This window comes from Nerophis lumbriciformis, linkage group LG33 (assembly GCF_033978685.3).
Source record: "Nerophis lumbriciformis linkage group LG33, RoL_Nlum_v2.1, whole genome shotgun sequence".
Taxonomy (NCBI): Eukaryota; Metazoa; Chordata; class Actinopteri; order Syngnathiformes; family Syngnathidae; genus Nerophis; species Nerophis lumbriciformis.
The window spans coordinates 3435001-3459494 of record NC_084580.2 but is presented as its reverse complement, the minus strand read 5'-3'; the positions used below and the strand labels follow the sequence as shown (position 1 = coordinate 3459494).

Sequence of the window (24494 nt, the reverse complement as noted above, 5' to 3'; positions counted from 1 at the left end):
AGTTCAGTTTTACTTTCGTTTTGCATAGCCATCCCTATGCTTCAGTGCCTTTTCCTAGCGGGACTTGCCTTTTGTTCATTTTTCGTTACATACCTTTTACCTTCACACTGTCTCCCGCTGTGCTCTGCATATTGGGGTCACGACAAACCATCCTCGTCTCACCCGACACGTTCGGACATTTACCTACTGATATGGAAGAGTATTACATGGTTACTCTGCCGAGCTCTACACAGCACAGTCACTCGACAACGGCACATTATTTGCAGATTATAATTATTGATTTGCAAAAAAATGTTTATGGACCAGTTAGGTGAATCTGCATAATTTCCCACGGCACACTAGTTGAAAAACAGCAACTTAAAGGCCTACTGAATGAAACCCACTACTGCCGACCGCGCAGTCTGATAGTTTATATATCAATGATGAAATCTTAACATTGCAACACATGCCAATACGGCCGGGTTAGCTTACTAAAGTGCAATTTTAAATGTTGCGCCAAAATATCCTGCTGAAAACGTTTCGGTATGATAACGCCTGCGCATGACGTCACGGGTTGTAGAGGACATTTTGGGACAGCATGGTGGCCAGCTATTAAGTCGTCTGTTTTCATCGCAAAATTCCACAGTATTTTGGACATCTGTGTTGGTGAATCTTTTGCAATTTGTTCAATGAACAATTGAGACAGCAAAGAAGAAAGCTGTAGGTGGGAAGCGGTGTATTGAGGCCGGCTGCAGCAACACAAACACACCCGGTGTTTCATTGTTTACATTCCCGAAAGATGACAGTCTCGCTTTACCATTGGCCTGTGGAGAACTGGGACAACAGAGACTCTTACCAGGAGGACTTTGAGTTGGATACGCAGACGCGGTACCGTGAGTACGCAGCTGTGGCTTCCAAACATTTGATCGCTTGCCCGAACGTACGTGCCGCTATGTGCATGTCACGTACGTAACTTTGGGGACTTTGGGGAAATATATGTGCTGTATGAACTTTGGGGAGGTGAACGGTACTTTGGGCTGTGGGATTGAGTGTGTTGTGCAGGTGTTTGAGTTGTATTGGCGGGTTGTATGGACGGGAGGGGGGAGGTGTTTGTTATGCGGGATTAATTTGTGGCATATTAAATATAAGCCTGGTTGTGTTGTGGCTAATAGGGTATATATATACAGGTAAAAGCCAGTAAATTAGAATATTTTGAAAAACTTGATTTATTTCAGTAATTGCATTCAAAAGGTGTAACTTGTACATTATATTTATTCATTGCACACAGACTGATGCATTCAAATGTTTATTTCATTTAATTTTGATGATTTGAAGTGGCAACAAATGAAAATCCAAAATTCCGTGTGTCACAAAATTAGAATATTACTTAAGGCTAATACAAAAAAGGGATTTTTAGAAATGTTGGCCAACTGAAAAGTATGAAAATGAAAAATATGAGCATGTACAATACTCAATACTTGGTTGGAGCTCCTTTTGCCTCAATTACTGCGTTAATGCGGCGTGGCATGGAGTCGATGAGTTTCTGGCACTGCTCAGGTGTTATGAGAGCCCAGGTTGCTCTGATAGTGGCCTTCAACTCTTCTGCGTTTTTGGGTCTGGCATTCTGCATCTTCCTTTTCACAATACCCCACAGATTTTCTATGGGGCTAAGGTCAGGGGAGTTGGCGGGCCAATTTAGAACAGAAATACCATGGTCCGTAAACCAGGCACGGGTAGATTTTGCGCTGTGTGCAGGCGCCAAGTCCTGTTGGAACTTGAAATCTCCATCTCCATAGAGTAGGTCAGCAGCAGGAAGCATGAAGTGCTCTAAAACTTGCTGGTAGACGGCTGCGTTGACCCTGGATCTCAGGAAACAGAGTGGACCGACACCAGCAGATGACATGGCACCCCAAACCATCACCCAACCATGCAAATTTTGCATTTCCTTTGGAAATCGAGGTCCCAGAGTCTGGAGGAAGACAGGAGAGGCACAGGATCCACGTTGCCTGAAGTCTAGTGTAAAGTTTCCACCATCAGTGATGGTTTGGGGTGCCATGTCATCTGCTGGTGTCGGTCCACTCTGTTTCCTGAGATCCAGGGTCAACGCAGCCGTCTACCAGCAAGTTTTAGAGCACTTCATGCTTCCTGCTGCTGACCTGCTCTATGGAGATGGAGATTTCAAGTTCCAACAGGACTTGGCGCCTGCACACAGCGCAAAATCTACCCGTGCCTGGTTTACGGACCATGGTATTTCTGTTCTAAATTGGCCCGCCAACTCCCCTGACCTTAGCTCCATAGAAAATCTGTGGGGTATTGTGAAAAGGAAGATGCAGAATGCCAGACCCAAAAACGCAGAAGAGTTGAAGGCCACTATCAGAGCAACCTGGGCTCTCATAACACCTGAGCAGTGCCAGAAACTCATCGACTCCATGCCACGTCGCATTAACGCAGTAATTGAGGCAAAAGGAGCTCCAACCAAGTATTGAGTATTGTACATGCTCATATTTTTCATTTTCATACTTTTCAGTTGGCCAACATTTCTAAAAATCCCTTTTTTGTATTAGCCTTAAGTAATATTCTAATTTTGTGACACACGGAATTTTGGATTTTCATTTGTTGCCACTTCAAATCATCAAAATTAAATGAAATAAACATTTGAATGCATCAGTCTGTGTGCAATGAATAAATATAATGTACAAGTTACACCTTTTGAATGCAATTACTGAAATAAATCAAGTTTTTCAAAATATTCTAATTTACTGGCTTTTACCTGTATATGTCTTGTGTTTATTTACTGTTTTAGTCATTCCCAGCTGAATAACAGGTCCCACCCGCCTCTCACAGCATCTTCCCTATCTGAATCGCTCCCACTGCCCTCTAGTCCTTCACTCTCACTTTCCTCATCCACGAATCTTTCATCCTCGCTCAAATTAATGGGGAAATCGTCGCTTTCTCGGTCCGAATCGCTCTCCCTGCTGTGCAGATGTGAGGAGCTCCACAACCTGTGACGTCACGCGCATATCATCTGCTACTTCCGGTACAGGCAAGGCTTTTTTATCAGCGACCAAAGGGAATAAGCGGTAGAAAATGGATGGATGTATAAGAATGAGAAGCCTGCTTTTTAACAATTTATAACCTATTTGTGTAAACCCTCTCAAATATACCTGATGATAGCTGTTGTGCTCTGGTTCTTTTATTGCAAGCCCAAACATCTAAAGTTTGCTCCAAGTTGAGTGCAATGTGCCAAAGGATCTGCAGGGAAAATGGCAGCGCGAGTCTCCTCTCTTTGCCTGCAAGGATGAAAAGAAGAGGATTTTTGATGGTGGAGGCGGAGAAGTGCAGGTTAGGTAGTTGGAATTGTATCTATGGGCAAAGAATGATAGATCATGAGTGCTCTTATAAAACACTTACCTACAAAAGGCCGGAGGACAAAACTCTTGTTTTGTACACTAAGTTTATGAGTACACGTAAGGGTGCATGGATTGTTTTTTGTGTGTGTTAGGCTAAGCATATAGATCAACTCTGCTTCAAACTTCAAAAAATACTTCCCACTTACATGCCATGGTTATATACATAATTTTCTCCAATCCTTTCCCTTGGTAGATAACAGCGCTGAAGGCTACGTGGGATTCATCATGGTGCAGCAGCTGAATTACGAGTCAAACAGAGACGTGGTGATTCCAACGACTAATCAACAAAAACGACCTGCTGTAAGACCACCACATGCTTGACTCTCTCCCACTGTCTCCTTTGCCTTCTTATCCATATGTATTAATCTCCTAGCTCTTAGTTCATCACAATCACAAAGAAACATGTATGGCCCCTTGTGATTTCTGTTTGACTTTGTTTCTATTTTTAATCCAAATGAAAATAATTTTGCAAAAACTGAAGTTTCTCATAGAAATAGAAAAAAAAAGTCCAAAACCATAGAGGTACCTTCAGCACAAAGCTTAATCTAAAGGTGTGTTCACACTAGCCATGTTTGGTTTGTTTGGAACAAACTTAAACTTATGTGCGTTTGCTCTGTTAGTGCGTAGAAGCATAGGTAGTTCATTTAATCATAACCCTGGTGTGCACCAAAAAAGACAGAGACCGCTTGAGGGATGGGTCTTGGTCTGCTTGGATGCAAACTCCTAATTTCAATTAAGTGCAAATGGGATCGATACACTGAACAAAGATACACACGTGTTTTAAACACACACACAAAAATTACAAATATTTATGAGAAAATGCATTGGAAGTGCTGTCTTTATTTTGCAGCAGCACTCTTTAAAAAAATACACTTTAGATACTTTTGTCAAATCTAAGATCGTAAATAGCAGAATATAAATAAAACCTAACCTATTCAACGCCGATAACATAATATCTCACAAAAGTTACCTAATCATGTTGTGCATAATTATGTTTTTTACTATGCAGCCTTTGGTCCCGTGACGAAAATATCGGTGTGACAGTTAAGCAAACCAGACATGTGTGCACCAACTTTTGTTCAAAACATAGAACGGAACCGCAAGTGTGACCGCGGCCTTAATAAATGGTAACGATTCGTGTCATACGTCAGTACATACACACATATTATCTGACTCCCGACCCTGAATACATAGAAGCATAAAAAGGTTGTCTGTCTATCTGTGTTGGCCCTGCGATGAGGTGGCGACTTGTCCAGGGTGTAGCCCGCCTTTCGCCCAAATGCAGGACAAGCGGTAGAAAATGGATGGATGGATGGATACAAAGGAACGTTCTTAGTCGAACACAAGCTGTATCAAGTAATGTATATAGTACTGTCACTGTCTTTAATTGTACACTGCAACATTGCTAACTGTCATACATTTGTAGTATAAAAGGAAATTATTCACTTTTTAAAAAAACCTTACAACAAGTGTTTTTTTATTTTTTAAACTACTTCCTGAAAAACCTGTTCCCGAATCTGCTGGTTTGGGCACCTGAAGCGCCTGCCCAAGGGCAAGAGAATAAACATTTGGGTTGGGTATCGGGCATCGATGGGAACCGGGAGATACATTTAGATTTTTTTCAGAACAATCCAAATTTTTAAACGTCGATTCATATTTTCAATGATTTGCAAATCCTTTTCAACCTATATTCAATTGAATAGACTGCAAAGACAAGATACTTAACGCATGAACTATTTTTTTTAAATATTAGCTCATTTGGAATTTGATGCCTGCAACATGTTTCAAAAAAGCTGGTACAAGTGGCAAAAAAGACTGAGAAAGTTGAGGAATGCTCATCAAACATTTATTTGGAACATCCCACAGGTGAACAGGCTAATTGGGAACAGATGGGTACCATGATTGGGTATAAAAGCAGCTTCCATGAAATGCTCAGTCATTCACAAACAAGGATAGTGCGAGGGTCACCACTTTGTGAACAAATGGGTGAGCAAATTGTCGAACAGTTTAAGAACAACATTTCTCAACCAGCTATTGCAAGGAATTCAGGGATTTTACCATTTACGGCCTGTAATATCATCAAAAGATTCAGAGAATCTGGAGAAATCACCACACGTAAACAATGAAATTACGGACCTTCGATCCCTCAGGTGGTACTCCATCAAAAAGCGACATCAGTGTGTAAAGGATAACACCACATTTCAGAAAACCACTGTCTGTAACTACAGTTTGTCGCTACAACTGTAAGTGCAAGTTAAAACTATATATAATCAGAACCAAAATCGTCCAAATCCAAACGGTGCCCGACCCTAGTAAACAGTATGTCTATCTCTCAACTAAGCTAAAGAAAAAGCAATATGCACCTATTATTAATCCTAGACTTGAGGCCTATTTTTCCAAACAATTTTGTGGCGTTCGTAATCGAAAGTTTCACTTTATTTCTCCTTTTTTTTTTTTTTTTTTTTTTTGCCTGGAAACTAAAAATGCAACACTACAAATTGTTGACTTACTGTTAGTTTTTTCGTCTCTGTGCCCTCTTTCTATTTAGGTAGCATTTAATGGCCAATAACCCGATCCACAAATGCCACTACAGCTTTGTCACTATAATAATCTGTAGTCTATATATTCTTTGTATAGTCTCTTTATTATAGTGTCTCAGCGAGACACTAATTCAGTGGACTGTTCTGTTTTCTCAGATCATTATCATTGATCATTGTCATTGATTTCAGGAGATGCATTAGCCTGTTGTATCTAAACAGGATCATTCTAAATTCTAACTAATGCTTCAATGCACTGCACTTTTTTATCAGATGTATTCATTCTTTTCTTTATTTTTTTTGTTTTAAGTAATTGAAGAAAAATTGACTAAATATTACTATATTTATTTTTCTATTATCTATTATACATGTGCCTATTATTATTAATAATGTTGCATTATTTTTTTGACAGAGTGTGGAAACACCAGCCTAATATTGCATGTTCACAGTTGTTTTTTATTCCAGCACTTTTAGTAAGCTTATGATTTATACATATTACTACATACTATTAGAGTGAATTTGTTTGTATGATTTAATTTTGTTTGTTTGTATTTCCTTCTTCTTTAGTTGTCATGGGCATTAAGAAATGTTCCTGTTCCTCTGCTATGCAAGTTCCGACCAATTGTGGGCCAGTGCTGCCAACAATGCACTCCAGACAGTCTAGTAAGTGTGTTGTGTAATATACAATACAGAGAAAATTGTGATAGAGAGTGATGCAGATGCAATGATATAAGTCACATTTCGACCAATGCAATTTCATACAACCCCTGGAAGAAATGATGCAATCTACAGTCTTGGAGGACAATCATTCAGTTGTTTAATTTTGTAGAAATAAAGCAGATCGCAGATATGACACAAAACATCCATCAAATGGCAATTTTCTGGCTTTCAGAAGCACTAAAGGTAATAAAGGAAACATATTGTGGTAGTCAGTAAACTGTATAATGTTTACATTTTAGAGTGAACAAATTCTGAAAAAAACAATACCTATACCAACACCTGCATCAGATTAAAACTGCTCATTAGTCTGCCGTTAGAAATGAGTGGTTATACCTTGTAGAGCTGTTGCACCAGGTCAATTGACATGAATCATGGCTCCAACACGTGAGTGTCAATTGATACAAAGGAGAGGGTTATCAAACTTCTTAAAGACAGACAGTAAATGATCACGCAATGTTGAAAAATATTGTTCACAGTCAGTTGTGTCTAAAATCTGGACCATGTACAAACAACATGGAAAGGTCGTAAAAGGCAAACATACTGCTAGACTAAGGGAGACATCAGTGCTTCAAAAGCAGCAATTGTGGACTGAATGAAAGTCATATTCAGTGATAAATCGCAAATCTGCATTTAGTAAGGTGATGATGCTGTACCGTAGGCCTGGACAATGGATAAATTGCCATGTCAGTTTGTGTTTATTTTCTTTGTCGCTCACTTTTAAACAGGGTTCAAGAGGGTTCACTCTGTGCATCGCTCTCATTTATTGATCCCCTCACCTCCCAGGGGGTGACCAAGGGTGATGGGTCAAATGCAGAGAATAATTTCACCACACCTAGTGTGTGTGAGACAACCATTGGTACTTAAATAGCAGCAATAAATGTTTAAAATGAACCCTCTTTTCCAGACCTGAGCAAATATTTTGACTCGGGGGCCACATTGAGAAAAAATAATTGTCTGGGTGCCGGTGTGTAAAAGTTTACATACACTTCTGAAGGACATAATGTCATGGCTGTCTTGAGTTTCCAACAATTTCTACAACTCTTATTTTTTTGTCATGGAGTGATTGGTGCACATATATGTTTCTCACAAAAAACATTCATGAAGTTTGGTTCTTTTATGAATTTATTATGGGTCTACTGAAAATGTGACCAAATCTGCTGGGTCATAAGTATACATACAGCAACATACATTAACAATTTTGGTGATGTAGAAAAGTTACAATCAAATCAAATTAGCTTCATGGCATGGCCTCTTAACTTCATGTGAGTGATTATGATTGACGACACCTGTTGACTTCTCTGGTAGCGGTAGTTGGCTCATGTGATGCAGTCGTTAGACTCGGCTACAATCACGACAATGGGAAAGTCAAAGGAACTCAGCACAGGTCTGAAAAAACGAATCATTGACTTGAACAAGTCAAGAAAGTCACTTGGAGCCATTTCAAAGCAGCTTAAGGTCCCAAGTGCAACTGTGCAGACAATTGTTCGTAAGTATAAAGTGCATGGAACAGTTTTGTCACTGCCACGATCATGAAGAAAACGCAAGCTATCACCTGCTGCTGAGAGAAAATTGGTCAGAATGATCAAGAGTCAACCAAGAACCACCAAAAAGCAGGTCTGCAATGAATTGGAAGCTGCTGGAACACAGGTGTCAGTGTCCACAGTCAAGCGTGTTTTGCGTCGCCATTGACTGAGAGGCTACCGTGCAAGAAGGAAGCCCTTGCTCCAAAAGCGACACCTTGTGGCTTGTCTAAAGTTTGCTGCAGATAACATGGACAAAGATAAGACCTTCTGGAGGAAAGATCTGTGGTTAGATGAAACACAAATTGAGCTGTTTTGCCACAATACCCAGCAATATGTTTGGAGGAGAAAAGGTGAGGCCTTTAATCCCAGGTACACCATTCCTACTGTCAAGCAATGCTTTTTGTGACCAACAAATATCTGCTCCAATCACTCTATCACAAAAAAATAAGAGTTGTAGAAATTATTGGAAACTCAAGACAGCCATGACATTAGGTTCTTTACAAGTGTATGTAAACTTTTGATCACGACTGTATATATAGCTGTATGTGTGCCTCCGCATCTGTCCTTGACACCCGCGTTTCAGGCTGGCTGCTCTGGAAACACTCTGTAGAAACAAACCCCGCTCGCACTGATTGGTACCTCGGTGGTGCTGCTGTGACATAGATTACGGTAATAGCTCGTATATCATTCAAGAGCGCAGATTCCGACCTTTTTATAGTTCAAGACTTGTTTTAATTTGAAAACAACTCTGCACATTATAATGGTGGCTACATTTTTAATGTTAAAAGTTTATAAAAATTATTTGGGAACGTCCGGCGGGCCGCATTGAAAATCTTGCTGCATGCAACCCCCGGGCCGTAATTTGCTCGGGCCTACGCTTGTCAGTAAACCACAATCTTTGTCTCGATAAGCAGAAGCGGGACCGCTAGCTTACCCTCTCAGGAATCAGGATTCACAGACTCACTAATCAGGATTTGCTAGTGACAAGCACAGCGCAAAGTAAAAAAAAAAAAATTGGAAGAAAACAGATAATTGCAAAGTCAAATGTCCCCATGTGAGCATATTTCGGTTTCAAATTAAATGAGCAATATGAGCCCATCAACACGGAGGAACAAGCAATTATGCGGAATTTGTTGGAAAGTAAAGCAACAAAAAAAGACCAAAACAACAACCCATCCGACCCAGTTGTACTGGTTAGGGAAATAACACCTCAGGATGTATAATTGAAGGGTTCTATTGAAGTGCAATTTTTTGCTATAAGTTATTGAGAGTCAATTTGATTTTTGTTTGTTTACGTATTTAAGATACATAAAGGTTATTGACTTTCCAATATTTATTGATTACATTCGTGCTTAATTTTGTCTCAAAATAATACTGGCAATAATTTGTTGGACAATAATCGTCCAGTAAAATTTGTTATTGACTGAAGCCTATGATGCTGGAACTGTCACAGACCCACATGCGGAGACAGGAGACAGCGTGCATATAAAAGAGTTTAATCCAATAAGTACAACTAGTGCAGCTAGGAAGTGCACCAGGAACACAAGGAAAACTCTGCAGCTTCAAACTACACCGCAATGAAAATATTCCAGCCCTTGCTGAGAAACGAGACTGGGGTATAAACCCTTCTGATTATGATCAGAGGAAGGTGTGTCTCCTGATCACGAACCAGAGGCAGGTGTGTTATATCAGCGCTCCAGCCAGAGGTAAAGTGGGTCACAGTAAGGAAAAAAGGAACAAGCAGGGACTAATTACCAACACAGGAAGAACGATATACCAATCTGACCTAACACGACAGCAACTTTTGTCTGGTTGTTTATTATGACAACTGCCTGAAGAAAACGTTTACATTTCCACAATTATTGATGAAATAGGGCTGCATGTCAGGTAATGACACTGGGGAGATGGCTGTCAGTGTATCTTTAATAAATGCACAAGTTTACGTTGGCATTTTGGACATTTTGGGGATGATTATTATCATTTATAAAGCTGTTAATGTATTTTGTCATACAGCAAAAACTGAAAACTTTCCTTGAAGAAAGACACATCAGATCAATGTCATGGCCTGCAAATAAAAATAAAATGACCCATGACAAGGCTTCAACCAGCTAAGCTGTGATGAGAGCAATCAGAGAAAGTTGACACTATATTGATAAAGAGAACTGTTTATCACTCGTTGAGTCCATGCCTCAGAGACTACAAGCTGTTGTAAAAGCCAGAGGTGGTGCAACAAAGTACTGGTCGTATGTTGTGTTTTTTGATTGTTTTTCTTGATTCCATATTTTATTTCACACTCCTTGATCTACCAATGAAACTTGATTTCTTTTAGTGTTTCTTAAAGACAGAATGTTACCACTTGAAATGACTATAGTATTGTCATGTCTTTGGTGTGATTTTTTTTCTCTAAAACTGAACAACTGAATAAACATGCTTTATAATCAAAAGCTATTCAAGTCTTAAAGGTGCCATATGTAATAATGTGGCCAGAAATGGTATTGCAATCATGGTCAAAATTCTGTAGTCCCCTCCCTCTCTCCCTGACTGAGGTTGCCAGATACGCAGCCGAATCCAGCTTGATCGACTGGGCTACTCCAAGGAACTTCACACTTCCACTGCCTCTTACTAGGGGTTGAGATTTAGCTATAATAGCTAAATAGACAAGTGTTTTGTCAATAACAAATCTCTAACAAACACATTTTACACAGAAATTATGCTATTTTCATGAGGAAGTATGCCATGCCTGCGTACAATATCACAACAAATGGCAATCATATGGTTATTGTCAGTACTATCAGAAAACAAAGACAAACAAACTACAACCAATGCTAGCAATGGTTTTACTGGTGAAAATAAGGAGAGCATGCTTAGCAGCCTAATGTACGCCCAAAACTAAAGAGGAGACATTTTACCAAGGTATGCCTATAGGCTACAGGAATGAGGAATTATTTTATCATGTGATTTGGCTGTCTCCATACGTTTCCCATTGCCTTGACGAGAGCCGTGCTGATGTTAAAACCCATTTCCTCAGCGTATCAGCATATTGAGAACAAGATAGGCACTGACACTACCCATATCCACATAGGTTGTATTTGTCAAATATATTTGGCCCTGTCAGTTCGATTACACATCGAAATACAGGATAACGGGCATATATTTCCCCCCGTTAGCCTATATGTCGATGTGTCATTGACCGGGCTAGCATGCGAAGCATTACACTAGGAGCGAAGCACCATCACACTAAGTTTCCGTTGCACGAACATACTCGCTTTGCTAAACAATATCATAGACTGTATTGGACAAAATAGTTTTTATACGAAATATAAATTTCCATTTATTACAAGTAATAAGAAAACGTAAATGCCTGACTTATCTATCAAGGATAAGTCATCTCCATCTTTCAAAGGCATCCCGATACAAATCCTCGTTTTGTTCCTGGCTTTATCATGAATAAGTTGAGAATCGTAACGACGTCTTTTAGATTTACTAAGGTCTGACATGTTTAGTAACTTTACCAGTGGCAGTAGCTTGACGAAGAGGGCAGTGCGTAACTGGCAACCTGGATGTCACACACTCAGACTTTCTAATTGGTCAAATGGTAGAGGGCGGGACATCGAAATGAAAACAATAACAAGATTTCAGAGCTGCATATGTAATTTTGAAATGAGCATATCCCGGCTGAACTACTGTTATCAGTTATAGAGGTATTCGAAAAGAACATGACTTATTAATGTCTTTTGACATATCAGGGCCATTTAATGATGACTTGACATGAAATGATTACATATGGCTCCTTTAAATGGTTTCTGCAGTGTTATTTGTAAGATTAATGGTGTTCTGTTATCATGAGTGAATAGTGATACCAATGTCTACTTCTTGCTTGTTCAGTCGCACCATCGTAAGAAGTTTGGACAAAACCCCTCCCTTGGCTTCCACAACATTCTCAATATCAATGAGATTCACACAAGGTAATATTCTACACAGGAATACCACAATGGGGAAAACAACTAATCTTACAGGAATAAAGCTGTAATTGATTAATTGCGATTAAAATGTTAAGATAATACGGTAATAAAGTGGAAATGTACCGGTAAACATGTAAAATATTCCAAGTATGATAATACATTTTGAAAATGAACCAATCTGAAATGTTATCATTGTTTATAAATAAGCCATATGTGTCTTTTTAGCCCTACCACTGGGACACTGCTGCTTTTACAACATTCACATCACAGAATGCAACCTTTTTTATTCATTGTTGTAAAACAGCATTTGTATTTATGTATGGTATGTCATTTTTATAAATAAACACATTTAGTCTTGTGTTTTAAGGAATGGCATACCAATGGATTATTTTCATGATCGTGAGAATGAATGAACAGTGTGACATTGATTTGGTTTGTTTCGCAGGAATTACCCAAATGAGTGCAGTCTTTGTCTGTAACCAGAAGAGACACTGTTCATTCACTGTCAACTCGTTTGTTCGATTGAAAAAGTACAGAAGCACTGCAGAATTCAAACAGAATTGTAATATCCTCTGCTTAAAGGCCTACTGAAACCCACTACTACCGACCACGCAGTCTGATAGTTTATATATCAATGATGAAATCTTAACATTGCAACACATGCCAATACGGCCGGGTTAGCTTACTAAAGTGCAATTTTAAATTTTGCGCGAAATATCCTGCTGAAAACGTCTCGGTATGATGACGTCAGCGCGTGACGTCACGGATTGTAGAGGACATTTTGGGACAGCATGGTGGCCAGCTATTAAGTCGTCTGTTTTCATCGCAAAATTCCACAGTATTCTGGACATCTGTGTTGGTGAATCTTTTGCAATTTGCTCAATGAACAATGGAGACAGCAAAGAAGAAAGCTGTAGGTGGGAAGTGGTGTATTGCGGCCGACTGCAGCAACACAAACACAGCCGGTGTTTCATTGTTTACATTCCCGAAAGATGACAGTCAAGCTTTACCATTGGCCTGTGGAGAACTGGGACAACAGAGACTCTTATCAGGAGGACTTTGAGTTGGATACGCAGACACGGTACCGTGAGTACGCATGCAGCTGCGGCTTCCAAACATTTGATCGTTTGCCCGTATGTGCGTGCCGCTATGTGCATGTCACGTACGTAACTTTGGGGACTTTGGGGAAAAAGATGTGCTCTATGAACTTTGGGGAGGTGAACGGTACTTTGGGCTGTTGGATTGAGTGTGTTGTGCAGGTGTTTGAGTTGTATTGGTGGGTTATATGGACTGTAGGGGGGGAGGTGTTTGTTATGCAGGATTAATTTGTGGCATATTAAATATAAGCCTGGTTGTGTTGTGGCTAATAGAGTATATATATGTCTTGTGTTTATTTACTGTTTTAGTCATTCCCAGCTGAATATCAGGTCCCACCCGCCTCTCACAGCATCTTCCCTATCTGAATCGCTCCCACTTCCCTCTAGTCCTTCACTCTCACTTTCCTCATCCACGAATCTTTCATCCTCGCTCAAATTAATGGGGAAATTGTCGCTTTCTCGGTCCGAATCGCTCTCGCTGCTGGTGGTCATGATTGTAAACAATGTGGAGATGTGAGGAGCTCCACAACCTGTGACGTCACGCTACTCTTCTGCTACTTCCGGTACAGGCAAGGCTTTTTTTTATCAGCGACCAAAAGTTGCAAACTTTATCGTCGATGTTCTCTACTTAATCCTTTCAGCAAAAATATGGCAATATCGCGAAATGATCAATTATGATACATAGAATGGACCTGCTATCCCCGTTTAAGTAAGAAAATTGCATTTCAGTAGGCCTTTAAATACATCAATAAAACATGTTGAAAAGTATGAATTAATATATATAAAAACACTATCCCTATGTATTTGTAATATTAACGTACAATGTAACTATTACCTCTTTAAACATATTTTTTTCTATCTAGTGTTACTTCAATATTAGTATTTCCACGTAGACACATACAAACACATTTTCTTTGTTTCTGTTGTAGATACAGAGGCTGGTTGGTGCGAAGGCTTTGCTGCCTGCTGTTTGTTAGCGGCTGCAGGGTTGATCCGAGTCCTGTTAACAGCAGGCAGGAGAGGGTCTGTCAGAGCAACAGGTACCATAGATGACAGAGATGGAGAGGAGAGTAAATAAATGATGGGAAAGATACAGAAAATGTAATGGGATCTTGCTGTTCTGGGGAGAGGGGAAAAAACAAAAAACAGAGCAGATAAAACACACAAAGATTGGGAGAAAGGAAGTGAATCACCCGGACAGTGAATGGTAACATTGGACAGTCATTATACTTTCTGTATCTTCACTTTGTATCTGTCAATATAATTGAGTTGAACATTTTTGTAACCCCCTTCACTCAAGGTTAATGCTGTCCGAGAGGGGGTGTTTTAGGATGAAAGGGATCTTTTGCTTGTTTAACTCTGCTGTCCTGTGACTGTGTTGCAGGGTGAGGGAGGCTCTCACAGCAGACAGGAGAGCGCCTGAGGGGGGTGACAGCCAAGGGCAGCTCCAGCCCCTCTCATCGTTCCCCTGCATCATTAATACCTGCATCTCCCCAAGCCTTTTGCGGTGGGTTTTTAATCATGTGAATATTATAGAGTTTGCTGGTTTATTCAATTATACCAGTTTAAAACAAAATTGCATGTAGGAATAATCCTGTCCTGTAGCTGTGCTTCACAAGCGGCTCACAGTCACACTGATAAGCATTAATATTAAATATATCAGCTTAAAAATGAAAATAGAAAATAATATATAATTTCAAGCAATTTGCAAGACTGCACTGCAGTATTTGCCAGTAAAGGACTTCTCTCTCATTGTTGCCTTTCATGCGTCATCCCAGTCTCTTCAGTCATTAATTTTAATTTTTATCTCCGTTCTTCTGTGTGTTCGCATCCCCATCACTCTGCTCGTGACTAGATGTGTGGGCTGGCTGATGATAAAGATGTTTTCCTCGGTGTTCGGCAGTATTCAAGTGAACCTCAACCATTTGACGGCTTTGCACAGAGCCACAGACGAGGTACGGTACGTGCGTCCACACAATTTCCTAACTTTATTTCCAGATGAATAAATGTGCATATCACACTATTTCCATTCACTTTGTCACTTTTATGATGTGAAATTAGGCTATGTTCAACTATGCAATCTAATGAGGTGTGCTTTAGTCATCTTTACCATTTACTTTATGGCATTTCTAAAAAAAAAAAAATAGCTGCCATATAAATATGTATTTTTTCATTTACAATGTTCTCTCACTTCTCTTATTTGTAATTGGTTCTATTAACTTTTTTTTATCAAGACAACACATTTCTGAATACATGCATGGCTAAATAAATAACACAAACATAGTTGCCTAACATTTAAGTTAAAGTTAAAGTACCAATGATTGTCACACACACTAGGTGTGGTGAAATTATCCTCTGCATTTGACCCATCACCTCACCCCCTGAGAGGTAAGGGTAGCAGTGAGCAGCAGCGGTGCCTGCGCCCAGGAATAATTTTTGGTGATTGAACCCCCAATTCCAACCCTTTAAAACATTAAGTCAAACAACTAGTTATTATTGATGTACTGTGTTATGTGTGTGTCTATATATATGTGTGTGCGTGCGCGCGCGTGTGTGAGTGTGTGTGTGTGTGTGTGTGTGTTTATATGTATAGATATATGTATAAATACATGTATATATGTGCAAACCCCGTTTCCATATGAGTTGGGAAATTGTGTTAGATGTAAATATAAACGGAATACAATGATTTGCAAATAATTTTCAACCCATATTCAGTTGAGTATGCTACAAAGACAACATATTTGATGTTCAAACTGATAAACATTTTTTTTTTTGCAAATAATCATTAACTTTAGAATTTGATGCCAGCAACACGTGACAAAGAAGTTGGGAAAGGTGGCAATAAATACTGATAAAGTTGAGGAATGCTCATCAAACACTTATTTGGAACATCCCACAGGTGAACAGGCAAATTGGGAACAGGTGGGTGCCATGATTGGGTATAAAAGTAGATTCCATGAAATGCTCAGTCATTCACAAACAAGGATGGGGCGAAGGTCACCACTTTGTCAACAAATGCGTGAGCAAATTGTTGAACAGTTTAAGAAAAACCTTTCTCAACCAGCTATTGCAAGTAATATAGGGATTTCACCATCTACGGTCCGTAATATCATCAAAGGGTTCAGAGAATCTGGAGAAATCACTGCACGTAAGCAGCTAAGCCCGTGACGTTCGATCCCTCAGGCTGTACTGCATCAACAAGCGACATCAGTGTGTAAAGGATATCACCACATGGGCTCAGGAACACTTCAGAAACCCACTGTCAGTAACTACAGTTGGTTGCTACATCTGTAAGTGCAAGTTAAAACTCTCCTATGCAAGGCGAAAACCGTTTATCAACAACACCCAGAAATGCCGTCGGCTTCGCTGGGCCTGAGCTCATCTAAGATGGACTGATACAAAGTGGAAAAGTGTTCTGTGGTCTGACGAGTCCACATTTGAAATTGTTTTTGGAAACTGTGGACGGCGTGTCCTCCGGACCAAAGAGGAAAAGAACCATCCGGATTGTTATAGGCGCAAAGTTGAAAAGCCAGCATCTGTGATGGTATGGGGGTGTATTAGTGCCCAAGACATGGGTAACTTACACATCTGTGAAGGCGCCATTAATGCTGAAAGGTACATACAGGTTTTGGAGCAACATATGTTGCCATCCAAGCAACGTTACCATGGACGCCCCTGCTTATTTCAGCAAGACAATGCCAAGCCACGTGTTACATCAATGTGGCTTCATCGTAAAAGAGTGCGGGTACTAGACTGGCCTGCCTGTAGTCCAGACCTGTCTCCCATTGAAAATGTGTGGCGCATTATGAAGCCTAAAATACCACAACGGAGACCCCCGAACTGTTGAACAACTTAAGCTGTACATCAAGCAATAATGGGAAATAATTCCACCTGAGAAGCTTAAAACATGTTCCAAACGTTTACTGAGTGTTGTTAAAAGGAAAGGCCATGTAACACAGTGGTGAACATGCCCTTTCCCAACTACTTTGGCACGTGTTGCAGCCATGAAATTCTAAGTTAATTATTTGCAAAAAAATAAAATAAAGTTTATGAGTTTGAACATCAAATGTCTTGTCTTTGTAGTGCATTCAATTGAATATGGGTTGAAAATAATTTGCAAATCATTGTATTCCGTTTATATTTACATCTAACACAATTTGGAAACGGGATTTGTATGTTTATAAATATGTATGTAAATGTATGGATGCATATACATACATGTATGATATATATATATATATATATATATATGTATGTGTATGCATATATACAGTATATAGGGCTTTCAACATTGACACGTTAACACATGTGATTAATAAAATTAAATGATCGCGTTATCAAATATGAATGAAGATTTATCACTTCCGGGTTTAGGCTTAACCCGGAAGACGTGCACATTTGTTAACCGTCTGTGATTACGAGGAGGGGCGGCGCATTTCGCTTCAAAACTGAACTTTGGATGTAACTGAGGTAACTTGTTAGTAATGCAGCGACAAATGTTTTTATCATCGGCGCACATTAAGTTTAAAATGCCATCTTAAAGCGAAACACGTACTCAAGAATGGCAGCCACAGTGTTGCCAATCCTCTTCTTGGCGACTTTTTTTTTATGTAAACAGCTACTCGCGACAAATCTCGTGACTTTTCCCGGTGATATTGGAGACTTTTTTGTGTCTTGGAGACTCAGGTGAAAGTTCTAGCATGAATGCTACCTGCATCAACAACAAGCAGAGGAGTACGCTACGCTGGCAAAGTTTACTGATTCCATGTTGTCAACAAAAGTAGCACAGTTAAGTTAAACATATGCCTTTGCTAAATGGACAGCCACCGCAGCAGGACATCTAACATCTGTGAAGACCAAGTCTTCCAAGAAGATGTCATTCATATCACAACAGCTGTTTCGTCGTACAATACTTTGAAGAGGGACAATTACAGCAGGGATGAATAAAAGCATCAACTTGCATCTACAGACTGATTGTGAATTTATTTTGCTTCCTGTGAGTAATCACAACGAGCTGGGGTCGCATTGTACCAAAAAAAGAGATCAGCATTGTCATCCGGAAAAAGTAAACACGCTTGTTTGTTTCAACAACAGTTTAAACTGAAATGGTGCACTATGTTAAGTTGTTTATGAGTGTGTTTACTTCATTAACGATTAGTAACTATACCTTGTTTGCAAGAATATTGCGAACTATAAAGACTTTCAAAATGTGCACCTAATTCTTACTATACTTATTTTCACCAAGTCTTGAGCAAATCAATGACTTGCAGTTCAGTAAAACATTTAAAAAACATTCCTGTATGACATTCTGACTACCAAATTGAATCTGTATCCAAACATTGGGGTATTTTCTTCAGTCTTTAAAGTGTATAATCATTTCACATCCCTAATATAAATATATATATATACAGGTAAAAGCCAGTAAATTAGAATATTTTGAAAAACTTGATTTATTTCAGTAATTGCATTCAAAAGGTGTAACTTGTACATTATATTTATTCATTGCACACAGACTGATGCATTCAAATGTTTATTTCATTTAATTTTGATGATTTGAAGTGGCAACAAATGAAAATCCAAAATTCCGTGTGTCACAAAATTAGAATATTACTTAAGGCTAATACAAAAAGGGATTTTTAGAAATGTTGGCCAACTGAAAAGTATGAAAATGAAAAATATGAGCATGTACAATACTCAATACTTGGTTGGAGCTCCTTTTGCCTCAATTACTGCGTTAATGCGGCGTGGCATGGAGTCGATGAGTTTCTGGCACTGCTCAGGTGTTATGAGAGCCCAGGTTGCTCTGATAGTGGCCTTCAACTCTTCTGCGTTTTTGGGTCTGGCATTCTGCATCTTCCTTTTCACAATACCCCACAGATTTTCTATGGGGCTAAGGTCAGGGGAGTTGGCGGGCCAATTTAGAACAGAAATACCATGGTCCGTAAACCAGGCACGGGTAGATTTTGCGCTGTGTGCAGGCGCCAAGTCCTGTTGGAACTTGAAATCTCCATCTCCATAGAGCAGGTCAGCAGCAGGAAGCATGAAGTGCTCTAAAACTTGCTGGTAGACGGCTGCGTTGACCCTGGATCTCAGGAAACAGAGTGGACCGACACCAGCAGATGACATGGCACCCCAAACCATCACTGATGGTGGAAACTTTACACTAGACTTCAGGCAACGTGGATCCTGTGCCTCTCCTGTCTTCCTCCAGACTCTGGGACCTCGATTTCCAAAGGAAATGCAAAATTTGCATGGTTGGGTGATGGTTTGGGGTGCCATGTCATCTGCTGGTGTCGGTCCACTCTGTTTCCTGAGATCCAGGGTCAACGCAGCCGTCTACCAGCAAGTTTTAGAGCACTTCATGCTTTCTGCTGCTGACCTGAAAACTTGAAATCTCCATCTCCATAGAGCAGGTCAGCAGCAGGAAGCATGAAGTGCTCTAAAACTTGCTGGTAGACGGCTGCGTTGACCCTGGATCTCAGGAAACAGAGTGGACCGACACCAGCAGATGACATGGCACCCCAAACCATCACTGATGGTGGAAACTTTACACTAGACTTCAGGCAACGTGGATCCTGTGCCTCTCCTGTCTTCCTCCAGACTCTGGGACCTCGATTTCCAAAGGAAATGCAAAATTTGCATGGTTGGGTGATGGTTTGGGGTGCCATGTCATCTGCTGGTGTCGGTCCACTCTGTTTCCTGAGATCCAGGGTCAACGCAGCCGTCTACCAGCAAGTTTTAGAGCACTTCATGCTTTCTGCTGCTGACCTGAAAACTTGAAATCTCCATCTCCATAGAGCAGGTCAGCAGCAGGAAGCATGAAGTGCTCTAAAACTTGCTGGTAGACGGCTGCGTTGACCCTGGATCTCAGGAAACAGAGTGGACCGACACCAGCTGGACTGCTGCTGAGTGGTCCAAAGTCATGTTTTCTGACGAAAGCAAATTTTGCATTTCCTTTGGAAATCGAGGTCCCAGAGTCTGGAGGAAGACAGGAGAGGCACAGGATCCACGTTGCCTGAAGTCTAGTGTAAAGTTTCCACCATCAGTGATGGTTTGGGGTGCCATGTCATCTGCTGGTGTCGGTCCACTCTGTTTCCTGAGATCCAGGGTCAACGCAGCCGTCTACCAGCAAGTTTTAGAGCACTTCATGCTTCCTGCTGCTGACCTGCTCTATGGAGATGGAGATTTCAAGTTCCAACAGGACTTGGCGCCTGCACACAGCGCAAAATCTACCCGTGCCTGGTTTACGGACCATGGTATTTCTGTTCTAAATTGGCCCGCCAACTCCCCTGACCTTAGCTCCATAGAAAATCTGTGGGGTATTGTGAAAAGGAAGATGCAGAATACCAGACCCAAAAACGCAGAAGAGTTGAAGGCCACTATCAGAGCAACCTGGGCTCTCATAACACCTGAGCAGTGCCAGAAACTCATCGACTCCATGCCACGCCGCATTAACGCAGTAATTGAGGCAAAAGGAGCTCCAACCAAGTATTGAGTATTGTACATGCTCATATTTTTCATTTTCATACTTTTCAGTTGGCCAACATTTCTAAAAATCCCTTTTTTGTATTAGCCTTAAGTAATATTCTAATTTTGTGACACACGGAATTTTGGATTTTCATTTGTTGCCACTTCAAATCATCAAAATTAAATGAAATAAACATTTGAATGCATCAGTCTGTGTGCAATGAATAAATATAATGTACAAGTTACACCTTTTGAATGCAATTACTGAAATAAATCAAGTTTTTCAAAATATTCTAATTTACTGGCTTTTACCTGTATATACTATATTGCCAAAAGTATTTGGCCACCTGCCTTGACTCACATATGAACTTGAAGTGCCATCCCATTCCTAACCCATAGGGTTCAATATGATGTCGGTCCACCTTTTGCAGCTATTACAGCTTCAGCTCTTCTGGGAAGGCTGTCCACAAGGTTGCGGAGTGTGTTTATAAGAATTTACCACCATTCTTCCAAAAGCGCATTGGTGATGTCACACACTGATGTTGGTCGTGAAGGCCTGGCTCTCAGTCTCCTTTCTAATTCATCCCAAAGGTGTTCTATCGGGTTCAGGTCAGGACTCTGTGCAGGCCAGTCAAGTTCATCCACACCAGACTCTGTCATCCATGTCTTTATGGACTGGTGCACAGTCATGTTGGAAGAGGAAGGGGCCCGCTCTAAACTGTTCCCACAAGGTTGGGAGCATGGAATTGTCCAAAATGTTTTGGCATCCTGTAGCATTCAAAGTTCCTTTCACTGGAACTAAGGAGCCAAGCCCAACTCCTGAAAAACAACCCCTCACCATAATTCTTCCTCCACCAAATTTCACACTCTGCACAATGCAGTCCGAAATGTACCGTTTTCCTGGCAACCTCCAAACCCAGACTCGTCCATCAGATTGCCAGATGGAAAAGCGTGATTCATCAGTCCAGAGAAGGCGTCTCCACTGCTCTAGAGTCCAGTGGCGACGTGCTTTACACCACTGCATCCCACGCTTTGCATTGGACTTGGTGATGTATAGCTTAGCTGCTTGGCCATGGAAACCCATTCCATGAAGCTCTCTGCGTACTGTATGTGGGTTAATTGGAAGGTCACATGAAGTTTGGAGCTCTGTAGCAACTGACTGTGCAGAAAGTCGGTGACCTCTTTTGTACTATGCGCTTCAGCATCTGCTGACCCCTCTCTGTCAGTCTACGTGGCCTACCACTTTATGGCTGAGTTGCTGTTGTTACCAAACTCTTCCATGTTCTTTTATAAAGCCGACAGTTGACTTTGGAATATTTAGGAGCGAGGACATTTCACGACTGGATTTGTTGCACAGGTGATATCCTATGACAGTTCCACGCTGGAAATCACTGAGCTCCTGAGAGCGGCCCATTCTTTCACAAATGTTTGTAGAAACAGTCTCCATGCCTAAGTGCTTGATTTTATCCACCTGTGGCCGGGCCAAGTGGTTAAGACACCTGATCATTTGGATGGGTGACCAAATACTTTTGTCAATATAGTGTGTACATATATATATATATATATATATATATATATATATATATATATATATATATATATATATATATACATATACATATATATATATATATATACATATATATACATATACATATATATATATATATATATATATATATATATATATATACAGTATATACACACAAACATATATATATATATATATATATATATATATATATATATATATATATATAGGGACGGCGTGGCGCAGTGGAAGAATGGCCGTGCGCGACCCGAGGGTCCCTGGTTCAATCCCCACCTAGTACCAACCTTGTCATGTCCGTTGTGTCCTGAGCAAGACACTTCACCCTTGCTCCTGATGGGTGCTGGTTAGCGCCTTGCATGGCAGCTCCCTCCATCAGTGTGTGAATGTGTGTGTGAATGGGTAAATGTGGAAGTAGTGTCAAAGCGCTTTGAGTACCTTGAAGGTAGAAAAGCGCTATACAAGTACAACCCATTTATCATTTATCATTTATATATATATGCACATATATATATATATATATATATATATATATACACATATATATATATATATATATATATACACACATATATATATACACAAACCCCGTTTCCATATGAGTTGGAAAATTGTGTTAGATGTAAATATAAACGGAATACAAGGATTTACAAATCCTTTTCAACCCATATTCAATTGAATGCACTACAAAGACAAGATATTTGATGTTCAAACTCATAAACTTTTTTTTTTTTTGCAAATAATAATTAACTTAGAATTTCATGGCTGCAACACGTGCCAAAGTAGTTGGGAAAGGGCATGTTCACCACTGTGTTACATGGCCTTTCCTTTTAACAACACTCAGTAAACGTTTGGGAACTGAGGAGACACATTTTTTAAGCTTCTCAGGTGGAATTCTTTCCCATTCTTGCTTGATGTACAGCTTAAGTTGTTCAACAGTCCGGGGGTCTCCATTGTCGTATTTTACACTTCATAATGCGCCACAGATTTTCAATGGGAGACAGGTCTGGACTACAGGCAGGCCAGTCTAGTACCCACACTCGTTTACTATGAAGCCACGTTGATGTAACACGTGGCTTGGCATTGTCTTGCTGAAATAAGCAGAGGCGTCCATGGTAACGTTGCTTGGATGGCAACATATGTTGCTCCAAAACCTGTATGTACCTTTCAGCATTAATGGCGCCTTCACAGATGTGTAAGTTACCCATGTCTTGGGCACTAATACACCCCCATACCATCACAGATGCTGGCTTTTCAACTTTGCGCTTATAACAATCCGGATGGTTCTTTTCCTCTTTGTCCGGAGGACACGACGTCCACAGTTTCCAAAAACAATTTGAAATGTGGACTCGTCAGACCACAGAACACTTTTCCACTTTGTATCAGTCCATCTTAGATGAGCTCAGGCCCAGCCAAGCCGACGGCGTTTCTGGGTGTTGTTGATAAACGGTTTTCGCCTTGCATAGGAGAGTTTTAACTTGCACTTACAGATGTAGCAACCAACTGTAGTTACTGACAGTGGGTTTCTGAAGTGTTCCTGAGTCCATGTGGTGATATCCTTAACACACTGATGTCGCTGGTTGATGCAGTAGAGCCTGAGGGATCGAAGGTCACGGGCTTAGCTGCTCATGTGCAGTGATTTCTCCAGATTCTCTGAACCCTTTGATGATATTACGGACCGTAGATGGTGAAATCCCTCAATTCCTTGCTCAATTCCTTGCAATAGCTGGTTGGGAAAGGTTTGGTTTGGGAAGCTGTTCAACAAATTGCTCACGCATTTGTTGACAAAGTGGTGACCCTCGCCCCATCCTTGTTTGTGAATGACTGAGCATTTCATGGAATCTACTTTTATACCCAATCATGGCACCCACCTGTTCCCAATTTGCCTGTTCACCTGTGGGATGTTCCAAATAAGTGTTTGATGAGCATTCCTCAACTTTATCAGTATTTATTACCACCTTTCCCAACGTCTTGGTCACGTGTTGCTAGCATAAAATTCTAAAGTTAATGATTATTTGAAAAAAAAAAGATTTTTATCAGTTTGAACATCAAATATGTTGTCTTTGTAGCATATTCAACTGAATATGGGTTGAAAATGATTTGCAAATCATTGTATTCCGTTTATATTTACATCTAACACAATTTCCCAACTCATATGGAAACGGGGTTTGTATATACAGGTAAAAGCCAGTAAATTAGAATATTTTGAAAAACTTGATTTATTTCAGTAATTGCATTCAAAAGGTGTAA

The 24494-nt window shown here is 40.2% G+C and overlaps 1 protein-coding gene across 2 annotated transcripts in view; it reads left to right on the top strand.

Moving 5' to 3' along the window:
• Window positions 1–24494, top strand: part of gpat2 (glycerol-3-phosphate acyltransferase 2, mitochondrial) — a 280683-nt gene that overhangs the window by 165834 nt on the left and 90355 nt on the right. For both annotated transcript variants that reach the window (XM_061928930.1, XM_061928929.1), the window contains 6 exons: window positions 3583–3689; window positions 6494–6589; window positions 12055–12134; window positions 14158–14268; window positions 14613–14735; window positions 15084–15183. In XM_061928930.1, coding sequence (XP_061784914.1) covers window positions 3615–3689; window positions 6494–6589; window positions 12055–12134; window positions 14158–14268; window positions 14613–14735; window positions 15084–15183 — 585 coding nt within the window. In that variant the 5' untranslated portion in view covers window positions 3583–3614. The remainder of the gene's footprint in view (window positions 1–3582; window positions 3690–6493; window positions 6590–12054; window positions 12135–14157; window positions 14269–14612; window positions 14736–15083; window positions 15184–24494) is intronic.